Below are 16,542 nucleotides of genomic sequence, written 5' to 3'. Positions count from 1 at the left end.
CCTTCCCTTTCCTCTCCCCACAACAGACACCCTGTGAGGTGGGTGAGGCTGAGAGAACCCTGATATCACTGCTCAGTTAGAACAGTTTTATCAGTGCCGTAGTGAGCCCAAGGTCACCCAGCTGGCTGCATTTGGGGAACTGGCTGCATGTAGGGAGCTGGCTGCATGTGGGGAAGTGCAGAATCGAACCCGGCATGCCATATTAGAAGTCCTCACTCCTAACCACTACACCAAGCTGGCTCTCTCACCAAGCTGTTAAAACAGTTCTGAGAAATCCAGCTAGCACCCTTTTCTGCTTCACCCACTTCATGTATAAAATACAAATCCTACTGCTTTCCCAGGAGGATTTTTTTAAACCACCTACCCTTCGTGTTCCCAGCTGATCTCTTTCCGTTCGATTACTTGCAAGGACCTTAAATTTTTCTGCCCAGGCCTCCAGGTCAAGTTTCACTCCAACCACTGGCAAAAAGAAAACTTTAGTTTATACAAACTGGTTTTATTATTTGCTGAAAGGCATAGTCTTTTCATATAAGTGATAACTAGTAGATGATGTAAACTATCTCTAAGTGTAACATTCTCACTGCAGTTTTTTCCTCCAGTGTGTACTAGGTATGGAAAGTTCATCTGGGGTAATTCAAAAAGTACCCAAATCAGTGCTGATTCAGGTATTTTTTTTTCAGCTCATTTGAGCCATTTCCTGCATCCAAACAGTCTGAATTAAGGTAGCTGATTTGCTATTCGACCATAATTTGGCCCATTTAGATACATCTCTTCACTTTCTCAGTCAGTGGGGAAGGAAAATGCATGTCGAACAGCTGATAATGACAGAAGCCCCACTTGCTCCATTTAAATCCCTCCTGCCTGTGAAGGGATTTAAAGGGAGCAGGCAGAGCACTTGTTGTTATCAGCTGTTCAGCACACCAGCAGCTCCCTTTAAATGATCGCTTGCCTTTGCAGGCAGCAGCTCCCTTTAAATGTTCACTTACCATTGCAGGCAGCTGAGCAGCTGATAATGAGATGCACTCTGCCCACTCCCTTTAAATCCCTCTCAATTTAAATGTTCGTCCAACCTTCGTAGGCAAAGCTGCCTATGAATGTGGAACGAGCATTTAAAGGGAGAGGCTGGTGCACTGAACAGTTAATAATAACAACTGGGGTGGGATTTAAAGGGAGCAAGGCCCAGCTTTTCGATATGCGCTCTCTTCCCACTTCTCTGGCAGTAGAGATGCTTTCTGTAGCCTGGGAAGGGGGTAATGTGCACAACCCTCCCTGAAACTTTTGGATTCAGCTGAATTGGAAGGGGTATTTTGTGATTTGGATTCAGCCTAAATGGTTTGTGACCAAATCTGAAACAGTACAATTTTTTTGGGGTGCTCATCCCTACTTCAATCAAAAGTGCTGTTTCTTCCAAGCCACCGGAAAGGGGTGGGGGAATGCAGCTGCTTGCCCCTTCTCCAAACTAAAAGTTTGCTAAAATCCGAGCTATTTTTCACCTCACAGCTACAGTTTCAGTGAGCAGAGGTGATAACCATTAATGATTTTTAAAAAATTATAAATCGTAAAGAAGTTTATTTTCTTGGGCATTAAACTAAAAATTGAAACTTCTCTGCTGAGTTGGAAGGAATCTTATCAACTGGAGTATTTACCTCTTAGATAGGATAGCTCTGTTCATGCATACACAAAGGTAAGAATGCCTCTCATACTAGGGTTGGGCGCTTCAGCATCCAAAGCGGGCTTTTGCTCCTGAAGCAGCCAGTGGCATGGGGAACGGAGGCTCCGGCAATGCACACACGCAGGCACAGCTGGTGCCCATGACTCCCACACTGTTGCTGGCTGCTTTGGGCACAAACAGCCACTTCAGACACTGAAGCGCTCAACCCTATTTCAGACCAATTTAAGGCTTTGTTTGTGGAATGGTCTAGAGGAGTTCAGGCATGGCTACATCCAAGTGGGAGAACCAACTGATGGTAGGCTTCTTGAGTCTTAGAACGGCTTCAGAACCTCCGAGTGCTTGGGTTGAACTAAAACAAGGTAGGCACTCTCACAGAGAAACATACAAACTCACCAACATACTTACCTGCTGGCTTCAGGGATCTCCTGCCAAAGCTGAGCTCAACAGCGGTGCTAACAAGAATCCCAACTGTGTTGTTTTCCATCTCTGACTCTTTGTAGCTGGCTATATAGAGAAGAGAAGATATGTCATCCTGTTAGTGATGGTGCATGGTACTAGAAGCATGACTACTATAGATACGTCTTTGAGAGAGGGAGTAGTCACCCCAGCTTTGAAACAAGCTGTGATTTGTCCACTGCTAAAGAAGCCTAGCCTGGGCTTCAATAACTATTTAGTCTCGAATGATCTATTCTTGAGCAAGGTGATTGAACAGGTAGTAGTTGGTCAACTTCAAGGGGCTTTACGCACCGGGATCTTTGTAGCAAATTGGTTGCTGAATGAAAAATCGCCATTTAAAATAGTGGAATTCGTCGTTATGCATACCTGCCTTTGTAGTGGAATCCAGTTGCGTTTTGTAGCGTTTCCCACAGGCTTCCGGTCTCGGCAGAAATCGCTAGAAAGGAAGCGCTATTGCCGAGCTCGTCCCGCCCCTGGCCGTCAAGCAACCAATGGGCAGCCGTTAGCATGCTCCCAAACAGCCCCTTTCCCTTTAAGAAAGGTTTTTTTTAAAAAAAACAGACCCATTGCAACGAATCTGTGTTAATTCGTTGCAACGGAGAGACCCATCCAGCTGCCTGGTGTGTTTGAGCTGTCGTTTGATCGTTGCCATGCTCCCTCCGAGTGAAAAAAAAAATCCCCCCCCCTCTCACGGGCCCAATTTTCGGCTAATTGAATGTGTAAAAAATAAAGTGAAAATACATCAGCAAACGGGCTTCTCTGTACTTTGTGCTTAGTGACTGAAGGGGAGGGACTGAAGCCGGGGAAGCCTCTAAACTGAAAGAGGCTCGCTGGTGCGTTTATCCCCGCTTGCTCGGAGAAAAAAAAAATGGCGATCGCTTCGCCGGAAGATCAGAGAAGAGAGCCAGGGGGAGGGACTTTGTAGAAACCGCAACAATGTTAACGCACAGGTCTTTTTCGCTAGTGTTGCAGATTGGTTGCAGGACTGTATCGCTTTCCGGAGGGTGAATCCACTTTTGGGGATTTCCCTGAAAGCGCTACAAGGAAGTGCTTTTTGCAGATTGGTTTCAGGTGTGTGGCAGATTGTCGACGACGTTGTGCAAAACAGCAAATCAGTAGCGTTTTCAATTGGCAACCATTGTGCTATTTTAAAGGAGTGCAAAAAGCCCCCAAGTATTCATGGATGGACTGCTTAAATTCTTTCCAATCTGGTTTCAGGCCTGGTTATGGGACTGAAACTGACGTGTCCTGTTACAGAAGATAGGCAGAAGGACTGTGACAGTTGATTCTCCTGGAACTTTCAATGGCTATTTTGATTTCATCAATCATGGCATCCTTCTGGACCATATTTCCAGGTTGGGACTGGGAACCACTATTTTGAAGTGATTATGATCCTACCTGAAGGGTAGCTTTCAAAATGTGTTGATGGCAGACTGTTGCTCAGTCTCTTGGCTTTTGCCTGTGGGGTCCAAGAAGTCTATACTGTCCCCTATTAATTTTAATGTCTAATGAAACTGTGGGGTTAAATCATCAGGAGATATGGGCTGGGTTGTCACCAATATACAGTTGATATTCATTTATATCTCACAATTCTGGCTGATCCCAAGAGACCGTAGAGAACCAGTGCTTGGAGGCAGTCTTGGAATGGGGTAGTCTAATAAACTATAGTGTAATCCATTCCCAACAAGATGGAAGTGCTACCAGTGAATGGATGGTCTGGCCTGAGACTTATGGTGTTGCCTGTTCTGGGTGGGGTTTCAGGGTGCTGTTTGATCTGGACGTACTGCTGGCATCAGTGACCAGGAATACCTTTTATCAGCTATGGCATTTCCTGGGCAAAAAGATCCAGCCAATGTGGTATATGCTGGGTTACATCTAGATTACATTACTGTAATGTGCTCTGTATTATGCTGTCCTTGAAAATTGTCCAGAAACTTGTTGGTGAAGAATACCAGCTTGGTGTAGTGGTTAACAGTGGCAGCTTCTAATCTGGAGAGCTGGGTTTGATTGCCTGCTCCTCCACAAAGCAGCCAGCTGGGTGACCTTGGGCTAGTCACAGTCCTGTTACAGCTGTTCTCACAGAGCAGTTTCTCTCAGAGCTCTCTTAGCCTCACCTACCTCACGGGGTGTCTGTTGTGGGGAAAGGAAGGGAAAATGATTGCAAGCTGCTTTGAGATTCCTTCAGGTAGTGAAAAGTGGAGTATAAAAACAACTCTTCTTCAGCAACACTAAAATTAGTTTGGTGTAGTGGTTATAGTGTTAGACTAGTATCTTGGAGACCCAGACTCAAATTAAAATCCTGTAATGGTAGATTTCTGAGTAACCTTGGGCTTGTTGCACTCTCTCTGCCTAATCTGGCTCATATGGTTTCTGTGAGGATAAAATGGAGGAGGGCATGCTGTTATCTGCTTTGGGTATCCTTAGGGCAGGCCTTCTCAACCAGGGTTTTGTGAAACTCGGAGTTTCTTCATGGCCCTGGAAGGGTAACTTGAATGGTGGAAGTTAATTAATGTTTAATATTTTTTAATTTGTTAAGCATTTATTGGGTGATATGACATATGGGGTCATGTCAACTCCCCCTCCCAAAGTGTCCAATGATGGGCCTGAAGGGGGTGAGAAGGGGAGGGCATGGGTGGGCATGTAGACAGCTGTACTTTCCAACTATATTCTGCATGATTGTGCCCACTAGGGGGGTTTCTCAAAGCCTGAAGAATGTTTCAGGGATTTCTCAATGGTAAAAAAGTTGAGAAAAGCTTCCTTAGGGGATAAATGTGGGTGTTTCGTATGGACCCTATTACTCCAGTCTTGCATATTTGCACTGGCTCTTTGTTTTCAGGCACAATTTAAGTTGCTGGCATTGACCTTTAGTACCCTACTGACTTGGGACAAATGTAACTGAAGGACCGCTTACTAATTTACAAACCTATCTGACCACTATGGTTCTCTTCTGAGGGCTCCCTTGGCTGGTGTCACCTTCTGAGATTAGGCCTTTCTTTGTTGTGAGACACCAAAAACTTTGAAACTCTTTTCCCAGAGGGACTTCGTGTCCTCTTCTGTTGCTGTCTTCTGCCAGTAGGTGAAGCCCTTTTTTAGTTTTGTCTTCCATTCCCTACACAATCCCTCCTTTCTTCTTTAGGTTTTAATTGTCGATTTTATGTCTTTGTTCATGTACTTCTTTTCATAATGTGTTGATTTACTTTTAATTTTTTTAAAGATGTTTTTGTTATGCATGTTTTAAATTATTAGCCATCTTGGTGACTCTGATAAGACTAGAAGGGTAGAGTATAAATTTTGCAAATAAATAAATAATAGACAATTTATTGCTTGCTTCTTGTTAGTACCAAGGGAGTTAGTTCTCCAGGAACTGGGGCACAGTCATGACAAGGATGGACAGGCACATTCCCTGAGTGCAAGCTCTGAGCACTTGAGAAAGCTAAATATGGCATACTTTGAAACAGCATTTATTGCCTTGCAACCCACATCAGGTGCTACAGAGAGCATTCCAAACATAAAGAACCTTTCTTTACTATTTGAGGACAGGCCAACCCCCCCAACCCCATCTGTCTGGAGATCCTGTGCAGGATCATACTTACGATCCCTGTAAGGGGGCTTAAAGATGTAGCCTTTGTTATCTAAACTCCTCCGATAGAAGCTGGCATTGAAGGGTTCTCGATCCTCTTCCCAATCTTCTGCAGCCCTAAAATGAAATGAAGAAGCCCCATAGAATATCACATTTTTGCAGACATTTCTTTTGTGTACAGATGATTCCCCTTGTCAATCAAAGCTGGACAACATTACTTAAAAGAGTTTCCAGTGGAGGCCTCCCCACATGCTCCCAGAGATGCCGAAAGGTCATAACATACACATTTGCTGCAAACAATTTACCTCACCAACATTCAGGTTGCCATTAGAGCCACATTCTTACATTCTTTAAAAATACCTGTGAGTGCTACAAGCTTGTGTTGTACAAATTAAAATTGATATAATGTTGTTTTAATGTTGATATGTTTTAAAGTTTTGATGTTCAGTGCCTTGGGGACCCTATTCAGGGGTAGAGTACCACCAAGTTGTAGCCAAATTATGGCAACCCCACACGCTTTTCAAGGAAATGATTAAGCAGATGTGCTTTCCTGTGCAAAATCTTCCATGGTGTTCTCCCAGCCAAGCACTGGTTCAGCTTAGCTTCAATGATCTGATATGACTGGGTAATACTATATCATTCTGCATCCCACAAAGGAAGTGTAGAAATGTTTTAAATTATAGCTTAACATATCAGACCCCACTACTTTTCTATCTTATCTGAGTGAAAGGTCTACACAGGCTGAAAAGCTAGCAAATTCCTTCAGAAATATCTTTTGGCCCCTTTAAAGCACCTCAACTCATTTTTATCATCTTCAAGTATCCAATTATACTCAGGTCCATACAGATAACAAGAGATACTTACTTGTTAGGGAAAATGCGGGTGATACCACCATCAGTGGCAACGAACACAGCAAGGAGGCTGTACCTAAAACATGGCAGAATCAGAGCATTACAACTGCTTTATGCCAACAGTTCCTTCCTTGCCAATTTATCTTTGCCAGGTACCTCTAGCATGTGTACTGGCCAATGTTACTGCACCACAAGCATCCAAAGAGCAGTACGGGGACTGAGCCAAAGGTAGAGCTCCACTTGCATAAGTTGCTTCTCAGCAGTGCTTTGACCTCATTGAGCTGAAGCCCCTGTGTAGTATAGCTTCCTCATTTCATGCTCTTACTATTTAATGGCAGTTCATGCTGCCTTAAGTTCTGAACTCGCTACAAGTATTATGAAGTGGCTCGGTAAGCAGTGAGTTTTGCCCCTTTCCAACTGACAACTCAGCTTCCATTCTACAAGAAGGGCTCATTGTGAAGTCTACTGAGTAAAATGCTTTTTTCCCAGCTAGAAGGTCATTTCTTCTGGGGCATCAAAGTACTGAACTAAGATCATATTTACGTGTTTAAGTCTTGATTCTTCCATACTCTTTCTACCAGCTGTTGTGTTATTCCTGTGTCCAGGATAAGGTTGTGAAGGAGGAAGTTGTTACCTTGGAAGAGAAAGGAAAGATGAATGTACAGCAAGCCAATGTCTTGCCCATCAGCTATCTAACAGAGGGACCCCTCCTCATTTGGGTGTGATAGGTGGCCATCCCTTTTGCCTTGTATTCTTGTTTGCAGTCTTCCTCTCTGCTTCCTCTCTACTTCTCATTTGCACAAGCAACAACTCAGCTATGGCATAAAGTCTGTTATGACACATATTGTGGACACTTCCAGCTATTAATTAGGATGTCCTGCGGAGTTTGTTTTTGCATAAAAAGGCTGCTGAGTGGCCTTACCACATACATGTTCTGTGGATGGGCATTCAAAACAGTAAGAAACTCTCTAACAGTCTGTTAGCATATTCTAGAGCTTTATGCTATTTTTCATGGCTTCGGCAAAAATATATTCAGAGGAATACCTATGGTAGTCTATTGCAGTAGAAACAGAGGGCCATTCCGCAGCAGGATCTATGTGGCAAATTGGTTGCGGGATGAAAAAGCGCCATTTTAAATTGTGGAATTCGTCGTTATGCATACCTGGCTTTGTAGTGGAATCCAGTTGCGTTTCTATCGTTTCCCACAGGGTTCCGGTCTCAGCAAAAATCGCTAGCCAGGAAGCGATATTGCCGAGCTTCGTCTGCCCCTGGCCGTCAAGCAGCCAATGGGCGGCCGTTATCATGATCCCAAAAAGCCCCTTTCCCTTTAAGGAAAGTTTAAAAAAAAACACGTTGCAATGAATCTGTGTTGATTCGTTGCAACGGAGAGACCCATCTAGCTAGCAGGTGGTGTTTGAGCTGCCGTTTCATCGTTGCCACGCTCCCTCCGAGTGAAAAAAAAAATACACCCCATCCCGCACGGGCGCGATTTTCGGCCAAAAATACAGTGAAAAATAAAGGGAAAATAAACCAGCAAATGGGGCTGTGTGTTGTTTCGTGCTTGGTGACTTAAAACAGCTCTGCAGCCAGGGATGCCTCGCTGGGTAAACGAAGGCTCGCCGGTGCGTTGATCTCCGCTCACTCGGAGAAAAAAAATGGCGATCGCTTCGCCGGAAGATCAGAGGAGAGAGCTAGGGGGAGGGACTTTGCAGAAACCGCAACAATGGTAACGCACAGAACTTTCCCGCTAGTGTTGCAGATTGGTTGCAAGAGTGTAGCGCTTTACGGAGGGTGAATCCACTTTTTGGGATTTCCCTGAAAGCGCTACAACAAAGTGCTGTTTGCGGATCGGTTTCAGGAGTGTTGCAGATTGCCAACGACGTTGTGCATAACAGCAAAACAGTAGCGATTTCAATTTGTAACCATTGTGCTATTTTGGACGAGTGCGGAATGGCCCAGAGTCTTGTGGCTTTTTATTTTTAAGATATATATTTAAAAAAATCTTTCCAGTATAGACTTTTATGGATCAGAGCCCACTTCATCAGACACAAGCATCCAAAAGACTCGGGTTATACTTGTTGATTACTTATCTGAGCACTGTTAAACCATTAATAAGAAACCTGCTGGAGAGACCACAGCTCCATGTAGTCCATGTAGCAAACTGTTTTTCATAGTAGCTAACCAGTTACTCTGGAGGGACAACAAACATAGAGGCCAGGGCCCTTATGGCCATTGTTCTCAGTGTCTTTAGACTACCAATCCCACAGGTAATTTACTGCTTACCAATTATTCCTATTCAGCTCCTCTCCCACCCCCCCTCCCTGCTTCTAACGCAGCTCTGCTGATGTCCCTTAAGTCAGAATGCCTTGATACAATAGGGTCATTAAGTTGAAATCCAAGCCTAAATTTGCTTCCAAAATTCTCAAGGAACGTACACAGCCTTCTTAGTTAATTTCTGAATGGCAATTAACTACCAACAGTTTTAATGAATGCTTAATATCAGCCAATATTTTATTTGCAGTGTAATCCCATGGCTTTAACTGAGATTGATGAGAAGTGTTTATTTGCTTTTGTGGCACTGGGGGAGTGGAGAGGTGCCTTTAAGGCATTCACATGAGAACCCAGCTGGAGGCAGTAAGCCCATGGCTTGTGTATGGCTGGAAGTCACCGGCTGGGGAAAGGGTGGTTCTTAAGGGCTGGAGCCACCAAGTCAGGAGAGGGTATAACACTAGGTTGGAAGCCTATGGGGTGATGATGAGGACATGGGCTCCCCCATAGCCATCCGGCTACATGGCTGACATTGGGAGAGGGTTTAAGAATGCTTGCATTGAAGAGCTGGGTAGTGGAAGATGCGCAAGGAGCACAAGGCAGACATGGTAGTCTGGAATAGGTGAGGGAGTTTAGGCTGCCAGGTCAAGAGAATGTCAGAACTGCCCTGAGAGAACCCTGTTGTCTGCCTAGCCCTTGAATAAAGCTTGTTGCTGCAAACCTGCTCTGCATTGGTAGTGCATGCTTGTAAGAAATGGAGGGCCACCACCTTCCCAGCTTGTTAATGTCCTCAGCTCTGGCTGTGCAAGTGGGCTGACCTAACCTTGAATGAGACCTGGTGGCTATAGTCTTGGTAGGAAAACAATGCTATACTTATGAGCTGCTTTTGCGAAAAATTCTATCAGCACCGCTAGACCAAAGCTGGGCAACCTCGCAGCCCCATTTGCCCTTGGTGAGCAGCACTATCACATGATTGGATCGATGGCTCTTGACATCACTGATAGTTAATATCCACCATTCATGATATTGAGTAACTTTTGATTTAGTCACGGGGCATGTTAATTCTACAAATATGCATTTTAGCAACTAGAACATTACAATGTTTATTTAAAGCACCAGCCATCCTTTCGTTCTCTCACCCCACCTAATGCCGAGCCTTTCTTGAGATGAGGCTGTGCATCCACTTCATGCCCCTGGAATACTTACATTGCTCAGAGTCAGGCGTCACCTTTTCCATGAGGGCGATAAAGTTTTCCAGGAATTCAGTGTTGTTATCCGACAGGTTGAGGGCTTTGCAATATTCTCTGGGATTAAGGTGAAAAGATTTGTAGTGTGGAAGGATGAAAAAGTTACTGTCAGTTTCTCTCTCTCTCTCAGAACTGATATAATCATGACTTTGTGTGCAACGTCGGTGAGGTAGTAACCTAGACAGGTTATTTTGCATGACAGCATTAGTTCAATATTTATTTATTTATTTATTTATTTATCATACTTATATACCGCCCTGTATATACCATCTGAATGGTTTTTTATTTAAATAAAGGGCATGGTAAGTATGCTGTGCTTCTTCATCTGCATCCCATTCCCTACACAGAAAATTCAGGGAAATTGTTTCCAGCTTGATTATTGTCTATGCAAGGCATTGTTATGCACCATTGGGTATCATTACTTGTATGTACCTGTCAGTTATTTGTTTTGATGCCTCTGTATGAAGGAGAAAGGAGTCAGTTAAAACAGGTACCTGCTCAGAAAATACCAATATGCCTCAGTGCAACTGGGACCTCATAGGTCCAAGTGGTCAAAGGGTATGATTGGCCATGTTCTTTAAACAAAATGATATCTGGCTTTCTTAAGCTGTCAAAGACTACAATAATATAGAGCCAGTTCACATAGGAATGGCAGGCAGTCTTGGACAATGTAATGGTCATATAAAAATTTGTGGCAGTCACTCCTGTTATTCATTGATGCCATCAAACACCACCTGAAAGAACTCTTAATACTCTCTTGGCCATGGCACCAGCCTTGTGAAACTACATTGTTTTGGTTTTTGGATATGTACAGCAGTAATGCCACCTAATATTTTGGTGGCCATATGTAGCTTTTAATCTCTAAGGTTATGGAAAGATCAGTAGCTAAAACAGATCTTTCTCCATTCAAATCTCTGCATTTCCTTCTTTTCTCTGACTTCTAGTGTAGCTTGTATGGCCCCATTACTATCTTTACTATAACTAAATAAGCTAAATTGGGTAATCAATATTCTCCAGGATAGGAGTCCTTTCCTTTTTAAAAGTTGTGCCACTAAGAACAGGCATAGAAGCCCCTGGAAGAAGTCAACATAGGTTGGACAGCGTTGTCAGAGAGTTTTATCAGTATGTATGGTTGCAGTCTATTAAATGCATTTTATCGAACAGCTTTGAAAAGCAGTCATGTGATTCCCAAAAATATTGTCCCTGAAGTTCTAAAATAATACATTATCTTTTAATCTGCTTTATCCTGATTGCTAGAACGTCCTTTAAGCCTTCTTTCTTAGGTCTTTTTAGAATTATGCTTGATACAGGTAAGTAAACAGGTTCCTCAGTTGGAAACTTAAGATACAAAGAATATATTACTATACTCTTCCTATAAATCTGGTCGCTTTAGAGGAAGAACTGGAGGGCAGCCCCAAAAGTGGGCTGGGAAGAGAAAATGTCCCTGCAACAAACCAACCTAAGAGGCCCTTGTGCAGGTATAAACTAGTGCAGCAGCAGTGCCACTCAGCTCCATGGGGACAACAATGGGCACTAGCTCACCCACCACATTCTCTATCAAGCTGGCAGCTGTGAAGACGGAAACGCTTTGTGAGCTAACACCAATTGTCTTTGCTGGTGAATGGTCTGAGCCAAGTAGCCCTTGAGGCATCGACAGAGTTTCTCAGGCTTCACTATGCTCACTCTCAGCTAACGGTGGCCCTCTAGGGCAATGGCCCACAAGCAAAATGCCCTGTAAAGTTAATGGCCAGTCTGGCCTTGGGTACTATATTGACTAACAGTTATAATATACAGAGCTGGATAAAATATTTATCCCTTGGAGCTTACAAAGCTGGCTAATGAAGTTTGATGGCATTCATACCACACTGGTTTCCATTACAAACGAATGCAGATTAGGCATCTGGGATTCAGGTCTTTAACTGTTACAAACCTGTTACATACAAGCATGGATTTTTGGTGTTTGGGGGGCAAATACTCTTTAGTGCCAATTAAATGAAACTTTCTCCAGCTTCCATTTCTTATATTGTCTTTTTAAAAAGCAAATATACTCTAAAAAACAAAACAAAATAAAAGGCAACAAAGAGTATAAGCCATTGCTGTTTACAGATGTATGTTTTTCACAGACTACTTCTACGACAGGCCAGTCTATGCAGACATAAATCTTCCCCTGCTAAGGCCATTCCAATCAATTATGTTTTCAACAAGCATGATAAGATGCCTTCCTCAATATAGGAAAAGCTCCCCCAGGGTAGCCGGCACCAGTACTTTTTCCCTATCACACTAAAGAACAAAGTAAGGGGGATAACCGTTGACAAACTGCTCAGTCATCTGAAAAGAAAGCAGTTGACAATATCAGCTATGTCAGTGATATTTTAACACAGGTTTTGAATAGATTAGGATGGAACATTGCCTTGACAGACATACGGTTTGTGAACCTGTGTTTCCTAGCCAATGGTAATAAAAGGGGCAGGGGGATGGAGAATGCTTAACCCTCCCCCTGCCAATCCTTCACAACAATGCCTTCTTGAAGCAATGCCACCGGGTTTATTTCTATCCTTGGGGCTAGCTGTGAGAACACAGGACAGATAAAGGGTTGTGAAGGTAAAATCAGCAGATCTAGTAAAAATTGAACATCACCATTCTCAATGATTCTCAGTGTCTCCCCTGCCAGGGGGTGGACTGCTCCCTTATTTGGACAGGAAGTTCCTGGTGAATTGTTGCCCTGGAGGGCTATTAGTCACCAGAAGCCAGCTGGGCCGAGGAGCCCCACTTGGCCAGCAGGACTACAGGGGTGGCTGTCTGGGCCCAGGTGACAGCAGCAACAATTGGTGTCACTGTAAGTACAGTACCACAGGGGTTGCTTAGCTGAGCTGGCTCCAGGGATGTTTTACAGAGCAATCTTAAACTGGTCTACTCAGAATCCTACTGAAGTCTACTCGCTGGAGCTTACTCCCAGGAAAGTGTTCTTAGTATTGCACCTCTAGCCTCCTTAGCCTCATTATGAGGCAAAAATTGGACTGGGAACCCCATGGCTGCCTTGAAACATATAATTCCACCCTTTAAAAGTTGTGTGCAAGGTGCAGGTGTAAGACTCATTATGCACGGGGGGAATAACACACATTCGGGGTGGAATGGCAGCGACTAAAATCACCGATAACGCACGGTGCCGGCTGCAACCGGCCGCAGCTTCGGTGCATGCTGCCGAAAAGCCGCGTCAGCGAAACGTGGAAGAAAGCGCAGCTTCCGGGTGACCGGGGCGCAACCAGAAACGGCGCCGGGATCGCCGCGTGCATAATCGGTTACTCTGAGTTTTGCCGCCATCGCACCCCGTCCCGTGCATAACCGGTGTGCTTTGCATCTTCCCCCTCCGCGTGCCCTAAAATCGCTGTTTCGGCGGCCGTGCATAATGGGCCATAGTGGAGCAGACTGTAATTCAGTGGTGCAAACTGGATTCATGAGTGGCAGCAACATCAGTCCCCAATTGCATACAGTATCATATATGCAAGAGCACTGGTGAAGTGAGCAGGCAGAAGCAGAGAAAACAGCAGGTTAAGCACTTGGTGACTGTGGCTGAGAGGCACTGGGGCAAATCTGCTCAGTTCCTTGTATGGCTTTTCCACTAGATGTTGGGCCTAGGACATGGTATGTATGCATCATCCTATAAAAGGAAGGAAAAGGTACTTACCTACTTGATAGAAAGGGGCAAGAGGAGCTCAACTTGTCTATCCTACTTAGGTTTAGCTCAGCTTTTTTGTCTCCCTTCCCCAAAGAATGTAGTGTCAATTCTAACCAATGCATGTTTGTATTCATCTAGTGAGTTAACACCATGTGTTCTCTTTGCCAAATATGGTCTCTTCACTGGTTCTGGTCACAGTAAACCAAGTCATTTAAATGAGTGCCATTCCCTTGGTTTGCAATTGGTGGGTCAGTTGACTTCATTTTGCATTCTATTCAATCCCTACAACTCAACTCAGAGGAAGTGAGGGGCAGGATAGGAAGGAGTGGAGAAAGGAAAGCTGGAGAGAAAACACCGAGGATCTGTCTCATTTGTGGAATAAATCAATATTCCACAGTGCTCTTTAGGTATAAGAAAACAAGATGGCCAGCCATGCTTTGTCCCACAATTATGTATTGCTGTACACGCTTACACATACAAACTCTAGACATATCTGTATCCTTCATATAGATAGATAGGTGCTGTCTCTAGAGTGCAGGAAGACAGGTACATTAGAAGATACTTGCATTATGTCTCATAAAAATAATCCAAATGACAGAGTTCAAAGGGTGTGCTTACAGATCTCACCCTTTATAATGGGCTGTATTATATGAGTGTACGATTGTACTTCTCTGAGCATGACCTTGCTGACTTACTGGCTCTGCATTGCCAGTAGCTAATATCCAAAAAGTGGGGGTGGGAGAGAGAATGAGCAACAGAGCAATCCCATTGATCATTGCCTCTTAAGACAGAAGTGTAAAGACACATATTAATTTAGAGGCTGATTTCCCTAATTCTTTTCAGTGCAGCACTGGACCATCTGATACTGAAAAATGGAGTTAATGAGTTTGTTAAGCACAGATTATTGTAGTTCCAGAGGCCTCTGGGGTTTCTGGCAGCTGTCTACAGCAAACAAACAAATAAAATCTATGTAGTGTTAGTGGGAAAATGCTACATCGAAAACAGCAGATGGCAAGGTTGCTTTATGATGGGACATCTGAACATCTGGAGTGTCGGTATGCTCTCTGTATAGTGGTGGTACCTCACAATACCCCTTCTTGGGAGTTAATTACTTGTTCAGGGTAAAAATTGAACATGACCATTTTTAGAGAACCAGGTCATAATTCTGATCAATTAGCTGTCCTAACAAAACCTTGAGACTATGCTGCGTTGATAGGATCTGAATTTTTAAATGCATTGTATTTAGCTTGGCTTGGACAAAGAAAGAATTAGACTAGTTCTGTTCCACATTTGTAAAGTGTTGACAAAACCAATTAAATTTGCACAGTGGGAGACCCATTTTGGGTTTTAATCACCTGTAGTAAATCTTAAAAAAAATAGGAAGCCTTGGAGAATTCCTATTAGGGATAATGGCTGCAGGACAGAACTTCCCTAGTGAGATGGGAAAGGGGTAATGTAAAAATGTGTTAGGAAAAGAATGAAATTTCCAGAAGGAATCAAGAACAACTATGCCTTAGAGCTGCAGGGCTCTAGCTTTTCTGAAACATTTTAAGCAGGATGAGAGATATAGGATACCTCCATACATCTCCCCCTTCCCTGGATCAAACTCCAGAGAAATCTTTTTCTTGCATAGAGCAGAAGGCATAGGGCTGATTGGCTAAATCTTAAATCAGTTATGGGACACCTCCCACCTTCTTGGAGGACTGCACACAGCACTCATAAGCTAGCCTATGTGTCATAGCACAGGCAAAAGGGCAAAGCAGGCTTTAAAAGCAGATGAATAAAAAGTCTTATGTGGTGGGTAAATACAGTCTAGTTTATTTCATATTGTATCATGTTCCTTCAAGGGGTTTTTCATGCTGAGGTAAATATTTTGTAAGGATGGCCTTTCCCAGAAAGCTGCATACACCCAGTTCATAGATTCTTAAGGCACTGTTACATTAGCTATAGCATACTGGAGACCACATGGTCAATTTCTTGCCAGCTAAGTAGTGACAAAACTACAGTTTGCAAACTGATTAAGCCAAGGAATGTCACATTCCGATCCCAGTGCTTGCAAGTCTGCCAGTTTTCTGGAGTGCCTTTTTGGGTTGTGTAGGGGCTGCACCAGGAAAGGGAAGGCAGCAAGGATGCTTGCTCTACTTACAACTGGTTGAATTCAGCCCATTATGAATTGCTAAATAAAGCTCTGTATAAGTTTCACTAATGTATCTACTTGAGTCAGGATCAGTAACAAACTCTTTAAGGGACATGATATTTTTGAGTTTAGTGAGGAAAACCAGCAATGTAGATATACAGGCATGCAGTGTACTCCACTGATACCCGTTGGCTGTGGACATATTATTGTACAGGACAAGATTAAGAACTCTTTGCCATCACCTGTTGGCCTCAAATGCCCCAAGAAAACTTTCTATCTTGAATCGGTGTTGTTTTAGAATATGTTTATGTGAAAAGCCTGGATATAATTCTCAATAAGGTATCTGTAAATATTTCTAATCATATCCTAGTGGAAGTAGCTAACAGGCCAGTGTATTTCACTTTAGTAATCACTTTCAACCAATATATTGCATGTCTTCTTATGTGGGTAGAAAACATCGTGTATACCCTCATCATTTTGTGGATCAAAGACCTGTATGTACACAACACTGTATCCACCTATATATCTACACAAATGTGTACAGATATATGTGATCGCACATCCACAAATAAATCACTAGTGATATATGGTTTCTGAAAATGTACCATGGGCTATTGGCCATATTAGTATAGATGAGATATCATACAGTCTCATT

The 16,542-nt window shown here is 43.4% G+C and overlaps 1 protein-coding gene across 4 annotated transcripts in view; it reads right to left on the bottom strand.

Moving 5' to 3' along the window:
• CACNA2D2 (calcium voltage-gated channel auxiliary subunit alpha2delta 2) overlaps positions 1–16,542 on the bottom strand; it is an 861,961-nt gene that overhangs the window by 18,725 nt on the left and 826,694 nt on the right. For all 4 annotated transcript variants that reach the window (XM_077325943.1, XM_077325945.1, XM_077325944.1 and 1 more), the window contains 6 exons: positions 10,034–10,131; positions 7,103–7,193; positions 6,573–6,635; positions 5,722–5,825; positions 2,078–2,176; positions 365–459 (listed from right to left, as the gene is read on the bottom strand). In XM_077325943.1, the coding sequence (XP_077182058.1) occupies positions 365–459; positions 2,078–2,176; positions 5,722–5,825; positions 6,573–6,635; positions 7,103–7,193; positions 10,034–10,131 (550 nt within the window). The remainder of the gene's footprint in view (positions 1–364; positions 460–2,077; positions 2,177–5,721; positions 5,826–6,572; positions 6,636–7,102; positions 7,194–10,033; positions 10,132–16,542) is intronic.

This window comes from Paroedura picta, chromosome 3 (genome assembly GCF_049243985.1).
Source record: "Paroedura picta isolate Pp20150507F chromosome 3, Ppicta_v3.0, whole genome shotgun sequence".
Classification (NCBI taxonomy): Eukaryota; Metazoa; Chordata; class Lepidosauria; order Squamata; family Gekkonidae; genus Paroedura; species Paroedura picta.
The sequence above is the reverse complement of the archived record's forward strand: the minus strand, read 5'-3'. Positions and strand labels throughout refer to the sequence as shown.